Genomic DNA, 6,813 nt, shown 5'->3' with positions numbered 1-6,813 from the left:
TAGTCTGGACATGAGAGGAACCTCAGTGACTGTAATGTTGCCCCAGATGGGTTGGAGCACCCCTCTGCCTCCTGATGAAGAGGATGAAGAGCTCATCCCCGCCCTCAGACAACTGAAGAGTGGAGCTAATGGCACTTCATGGGGTTTGGACATATGTCCAAACGGGCTGGGTCTGACTGTGCCATGTCACACAGGCTGCAGATTAAAGAGCAGCACATCCAAATGAGATTTATCTCGTCACCCCCCGAGATGTGCCCCCACCCCCATGCACAGAGGCATCTGGTTGTTTAAGATTTAAAATCACCTTCCACTGAGATACTTTCCCATAATGAGGCACAACTGGGAAGAAGCTAATCAACATGTTTCTTAATACAAGAGAAGGGAGAGGCTTGAAGGGAGCACTAAGTGATTCCCCACATTAGATGCTCTCCTTACTTTTGTCATCCTCTCTGCTTAATCCTATCAAGTTTCAAAATGATTCTTTGCTCCTGTTTTTCTTTTTCTCACAGAATCACATTCTGATACAAATGGAGCAGGATGGGAATGGGTTTATTTCTTTGCTATTTTAGTAAAGGTATCCACATTACTTCTGACCACAGTTTCTCATAATAGTATAGTAAAAATAAAAAAAAAAAAAGAAAAAAGATGAGTGGACTTGTAGGTGCTTTGAAAAAGCTGAAACTTAGCCCAAGTTTCAGGTTCTAAAGGATTGATGGGTCCTGCTGGGCCATGACACCACTGCTCATTGCACAGCTTGTCTTCTCTTATCAGGGTGTGAAGAGTCAGCTGGGAAAGAGCAGATCTGCAGGCCCACGAGGAGGAGGAATTAAACATCCTGGACAGATGTCGGCTCAGGTCTGTGCAGCTTCAGCTGAAGCTTTCCAGGCTGGTTTTGACCCGTTCCATTTCATGCAGAAAACTGTAGAACTGGGGTAAAGTTAACTCTGCAGGAAAAAAACCAAAACAAAAACAAAAACAAAAACAAAAACAAAAAAACAGGCATCAAATCTTAGATTTCAGGTTACATTTCCAACATTGGCAAAGCTGTTCTGGCGCTACCACGGAGCAACTTGTGTTCACCTCAGCTGGGCAGGATTAGCCACTGTGATTCCCAGCAGCTGGTTCCTTATGCTACCCAGGCTGCCAGGGGGGCCAGGCTGGGATCTCTCCCTGGGACGGGATCTCCCAACAGAACTCCATGGGAATAATTTCTTTTCTTCCTCTGCCCTGCTGCTCTGACTGCTCAGTGTTTACTGAGGCACAGATGTAAAGGTGCCCAAAAGTCAGTGTTCCTAAACAGTTTTGGAGTGGGGCAGGAACAGCCACAGAGCTGGAAAGGCTGAGGCAGGAGTAACCACAGTGATGCTTTTGCAGTGACCCCATCCTGGTTCTGCCCCCAGACACCCCCACCCCCAGCAACACCCAGAGCCCCAAATTGCAGCTTTCCCATCCTTCCCTCTTGTCCAGAACTGTTAACTCACCAACATACACGTTTTCCAACTGGCTCCCTTTTTTAATCACCAGCTTCAGCTTGGGGAAAGGAAAAGCAGAAGTATTTTAGTTCAGAGACCTGTATCTGAGCACCAGGAGAGGACAGCAGAGCAGGAGTCTGCTGTGAGTTTGACTGCTGCACAGCACAGACATCTTTGTCAGGCTTTTCAAGAAGTGTCACTGTAGGAGCAGATACCCTGGGCATTGGGAAGATCTCTGAAAGTCCTTGATCCCACTTTCCCTCCCTCCCCAAGAAGGGAGCTGAAAAAACTGAGCTTTTTGAACAGCTTTTCAGAATGGGCCATGTTTCTGTGGTACCTCCTATCTTCAGAGGAGAAACAAACAACCGCGTGTCTGCTCTCTGCTGGCAGCAGCACTTGGAGACTGAAGATGCAGTCACAGAGTTTCTGTGAGGCCCACAGAGCTTCCCTCTCCCTCCCTCACTGCCAGTGCTTCCCACATGCCTGGCTGGAGCTTGTTCCTCAGCTGCCCTACAAGCTGAACTCTGTGATGTGGGAGATTTACCTGTAAGAAGATACTTCCCACTTTTTCCAGCTCACTGCTCCCAGCAGTCACTGTGAGTCAGAAAGAAGAGAAGGCAGATCATCTGTTAGTTAAGCAGTGAAATAAAACGTTATTTAGCCAAGAGCTGCTGCTGGGTTTCCCAACCCCTCCAGTTTATGTTGTAGCTCTGTTACCTCCAAACTTCCACTCCATGTCTATCAGCTGGTTAATCATCAGTGTCTGACCCACAGCCAGGCGTGTTAGGGTGGGGGAATTCACCTTCCACTACAAGAGCAAAAGACACACCAGCAATTAATTCAGGGAGGTCCCTGTTGGTACCTGAAACTTCAACAAGAGTCAGAATGAAGACAGAGCACGGCAGAAGCCCAGAGTAAAGAGAGAACTAATGTAAGCAGGAGGGCTTTCAGAGGTGTTTGAGTCCTGCTAGGATTTCCATCTGCCCTGTCACTTCTGTAAATGAAACTGACTGGTTTTGTTTTAGCACTGGTTCAGTGTAACAATATCTGTGCAAAAAGCCATGTGTTCATGTAACTGCATGACCTCAGGGCTCAAAGCATGGGAAGCACAAAAACATCACATGAAAGCCACACAGCAGTGCAGGAACTGTGACACTGATGGGGGAGAGGCCCTGGCAAGCCAGAGGTATCCCCAGACAAAGTGCTCCTTATTAGTTCTCTGAGGATCTTCAGCTCAAAATCCCAAGCTGGTTTTGAAGAAAATACCCAACGTGCTGATGTGTCTCAGGAGCACAGTAGGGTTTTATGAGTTCCCTCCCACAGAACTGATGTTTTGTTAGCTTAGAAACAAGCAGAAATATATGAATACCTGTTCTGCAAAATAACTGGCCTTCTCTTCACTGAGGCCTGTGGGGGGAAACCATATGAGATTACTATATGTGATAAATATTAATTATCTTTTATTTAGTGGAAATCATGTGACCTACCTAGAGCAATGAAATCTGCTCTGACTTGTTCAGAAGACAAATTCCTCTTCAGGGCACCTGAATAAACACCACAAAGAAGAAAAGAAATCACTTTTTAATGAGTCAAACCAATTTTTACTGAGTCAAACAGAGGCAGGGACAGGAACCGATGTTGGAAAGCCTCTGTTTCTGAGCTGTGTTTTGAAGCAAACCACAGCTCCTCGGAGATTGGAAACCCAGTCGTGCCTGCCAGTATCTCTGCAGATGCCCGGTGCTTTAAAAGTCCGGGCTCTGGGAGTGCCTGGGAGAGGGCGAGATCCCATTGCAGGTATCCATGGGAACAGCGACAGCGGTTATGTTTTGAAGCTGCTGCTTTTTCTCCTGTAGCCGCTTTGCTTGTTAAAGGAGAACTGTTAAGGCTGGCGGGCTGCTAATTTGACCTACCTGCTGTGTTTGGGATGATGGGTGTGAACGTGTGCATATAACACTTTCCCCCGCTGCGCCTTCCCCCTTTGTTCTGGGGCCCAGGCAGCACAGGGACCTTTACAAGGATTCTGCTCTCTGAAGCCAAGAGCAGGAATCTCGTAAATTCAAGGAGACTGCCAGCCCCACGTGGCTTTCCGGCTGTGTAGCACAGAGGCAAAGTTATCTGCTGTGATCTGTCCCGATCCCTGATATCGTGGCATCCCAGAGCTGAGGAAAAGTTACATCGGGATTGAAGCCAGTGCACACACACAGGAAGGACAAGATGGGGGCACCAAGGCCTGAATCAGGATGGGGAAAAATGCAAATTCTGCATTAAATCCCCGCAAGACGGTTGCAGGACAGAAAATTATTGTACTCCTGGATAGGAAAAGTTGCTTGAAGCAGTAAAACAAGTTCAAAACAAATTCTGAAAACAGTTGTGCTCAGCATCAGGGCTGTGAAGGAAGCTACAGGGAACCCAGGGCTGAAGGGTAATAGCAAGGGACTATTAATAACAGGAAGGATCAATGGGATGAACGTGCCGTGGAGTGTTTGATGCATTATCGTGTCAAACGGCAGCCACAACATCACAGTAATCCTATAAAGTGCTGGAGTCTGGGGTATTCCAGTGGAATCCCCCCAAACCTCTTCGTCACTGTTTCGGAACGAGAAAGAGCTGGACACGGTGATTGTTTCTCTGCACCTGCAAGGTCAGCTGTCTCCTTCACACGGCCTAGAACTGCAGCATCCCAGCCCGCTCCAAATGCCTGTGCACTGTCTTATTTGTCTCCAACAGCGCTTGGCCTTGGAGGAATTACAGCACTGGGTCACTTGGGTGGAAGTTCCTGCAGAGACTCGGTGCCAACACGAGGCTGCCCTGATCTGGCAAAAGGGATTTACAGGTACCGCTTAAACCAAGATGTTGTGCTGCATTTAATGCACAGATATTTAAGGGAGTTTACTTAAGCCCGTGAAATGTGCATGCAGGCAGGGTATAAAGAATACCGAGTGTCACCAAACAGGGGAACTTTTGATTCTTAAGTGCTAAGCACTGTATTAGCTACCATTAACACTTATTGTGCAAACCAAGCCCTGCGGGAATGGCTGGGACAGACTGGCCTCAGGGCAGGATATGCAAATACATCACTTACCGTTGGGTACCAGAAGAATACTTTTGACAATGTTTTTCAGGGGGCCCAAGCTGATTTTATTCATGGTGGCAAAGTCTGTGAGCTGCGTCAGAAATCTTTCTACCTGCTCAAGAGAAAGAGCAGTGACAAAATCTTTTCTCTGTTTCTGACCAGAGCCGCACTCACACACCTCTCCAGTTCTGCCTTACCTCCTTGGGCTCTGTCAGAAAGCGGAAAAGCACTTCAGTCAGCGCTGAGAATTGCTGTGAAGAAACAGGAGAGTGTTAGACTCGGACATCAGCACCTCACCACCCCACCAGCACCACGATGGGGTGATGTACCCCCCTGACCCAGCTCCACCTGCCTCCTCCTGCACATTGGTCCCAGAGCTGCACCTGAGCTGGTGCCCTGTCCTTGGCATTATGTGATGCCTGTGGATGGGATTTGCCCAGGATGCTTTTCAGAGCCTCTCAAGGGGTCTGTGCCGCTGGTAGCTGGCACTGCACAGGGCTTTTGTGACTTGTGGCTAATCGGAAGCTGCGATTCTATCTTGTGCAATCCAAACACTGCGAGTGGGAAAAGTTGTGAACGTCCAGTCTCATGTTTCACAAACCCCATGGGGTAACCAGACTGACTCGGAAAAGGAAGAGAACTGGTTAAGGGTTTAGTTGCTGCTCTCAGCGTTCTGGGTGTGCAGCTGGCAGGCAGGGATGGAGAGGCTGCTGGCACCAGCACCAGCGCTGGCTGTGACCTTCTGGGTATGGCCAAAAGTGGTGTTGGCTGCTTGTGGCTGCAGATGCTGCCCTGCCCTTGGCCTCGGCCATGTAACAGAGATGGCACTGCGCTGTCACCAGGCTGTTACCAGGCTGATATCCTCAGTTCTGGCAGGCTGGGCTGGAAAAGCCTCAGCCTTTCCACTGCCTTCAGTCCAAGCTGCACCCCCGGTGTGGGTGACCTGGAGGCAGCACCAGTGACCAGGACCATTCAGCTGGAGGCAGGAAGCGCAGGGTGGGAATCTGGGGTGGGATCACAACCCGAACACTCTGTGGTCCCACCACAAACCCCAGTGCTTGACAGGACCCCAGTGCCCACCAGGCACGATCTGAGCCCTGCACCAGGAGCTCCACCAGTGTCCCTGCCCATGGCAGGCAGGTGGAACTACATGGTGTTCAAAGTCCTTTCCAGGTGAAACCGTTCTGGGACTCCATGATTCTATAAACATCTTTCAAACAGCTCCGGCGTGCGCGGGGCTCACCGGGCTGGATCCGGGCTGTACCACCGGGCACCGGGCCCAGCAGGGACCCGGCCACGTGGGCCTGGAGACCGTGAGACCGGCACACCCGGGACCGCTCCGGGGCTGCGCTGCCGGCCGGGTCCTGCTCCCGGGGCCGGGTCCTGCTCCCGGGGCCGCCCCGCCCCGCCGGTTCCGTGTCCGGGGCTGCCCCCGCCGCCTCCCGCGCCCGTCCCCGTTCCGGCGCACCTGGGCGCTGAGCTGGTTGAGGTTGTGCATGTCGGCGCTGACCGCCTCCGGCACCGGCTCCCGGGTGAAGTTGAGCAGCCCCATGGCGGCGGCGGCGGCGGCGGCGGCTCCGCCCGCCCGGCCCCGGCCCCAGCCCCGGCCCCGCCGCCTCAGCCTGAGCATTGGCGGCCGCACTTTCCGCACCGCCACCGCCCGCTCCGCGCTCACTGCATCGGGGGCCCGGCCGGCACAGGCAGCGCCCGGCGTGGCCCCGTGGCCCCCGCAGCGGGACCGGGGGTCGGGGGAGCCGGGGGCTGGAGAGCTGGCTGGCAGCTGAGTACTGTACGAATTTTTGCTGTATAAAAACCTTAAAAAAAACCCAAACAAACAACAAAAAAGAACTTAAAACCATGGTTTATAAGGTGAATAATGGGGTTTTTATTTTATTTTTGTTGTTGTTGTTGCTGCTGATTTTTCTTTGTTGTTTTTTTTCGGTTTTTTCCTCCAAAAATTCCACTTGGGAGCTGAAACTTCGGTTTGCTTTTCCCTCTCCGACTGCTGTTCCCAGCGCTGCTCTCTGCCTAGCTCGGGGTGATGGGTGGCCCAGGGACCTGCAGCCCACATCCCAGGACTGGGCTCCGTGGAATGGACAGATGTTGGGCAAAGAAGCAGCAGCCCTGGCATGAGCCAGCCCATGGGCAGAAATGCCCAGATGTCCATGGGTCAGGGTTCCGTAGGGAGATTTCAGCTCGATTCTCGACATAATCCATATGCAGGAGGTCTCCTTGACTCAAAGATGTGTTGTAGGAAGGCAGGAGAAT

The 6,813-nt window shown here is 51.4% G+C and overlaps 1 protein-coding gene across 1 annotated transcript; it reads right to left on the bottom strand.

The window, feature by feature from the left end:
- Nucleotides 1-530: 530 nt before the first annotated feature.
- On the bottom strand, nt 531-6,186 carry COMMD7 (COMM domain containing 7). Its single transcript, XM_054644495.2, has 9 exons — nt 6,014-6,186; nt 4,743-4,796; nt 4,555-4,657; nt 2,960-3,016; nt 2,842-2,879; nt 2,190-2,280; nt 2,017-2,066; nt 1,482-1,530; nt 531-944 (listed from the first exon to the last, which is right to left on the bottom strand). The coding sequence occupies exons 1-9, from the start codon at nt 6,173-6,175 to the stop codon at nt 868-870; spliced, it is 681 nt and encodes a 226-aa protein (XP_054500470.2). The 5' UTR covers nt 6,176-6,186; the 3' UTR covers nt 531-867.
- Between the last annotated feature and the right edge of the window lie 627 nt (nt 6,187-6,813).

Source organism: Agelaius phoeniceus, chromosome 17, assembly GCF_051311805.1.
Source record: "Agelaius phoeniceus isolate bAgePho1 chromosome 17, bAgePho1.hap1, whole genome shotgun sequence".
NCBI classification, from domain to species: domain Eukaryota; kingdom Metazoa; phylum Chordata; class Aves; order Passeriformes; family Icteridae; genus Agelaius; species Agelaius phoeniceus.
Note: the sequence above shows the minus strand (reverse complement) of the source record. Positions and strands in the feature narration are given on the sequence as shown.

Coding starts and splice junctions, on each gene's coding strand:
- COMMD7 (XM_054644495.2), bottom strand. CDS start 6,175: ATGCTCAGGCTGAGGCGGCGGGGCCGGGGCTGGGGCCGGGGCCGGGCG. Junction 2,880..2,959: donor AGCAGATTTCATTGCTCTAG/GTAGGTCACATG, acceptor TTCCCCCCACAG/GCCTCAGTGAAGAGAAGGCC. Junction 2,281..2,841: donor CCAGTTATTTTGCAGAACAG/GTATTCATATAT, acceptor TTGCTCTTGTAG/TGGAAGGTGAATTCCCCCAC.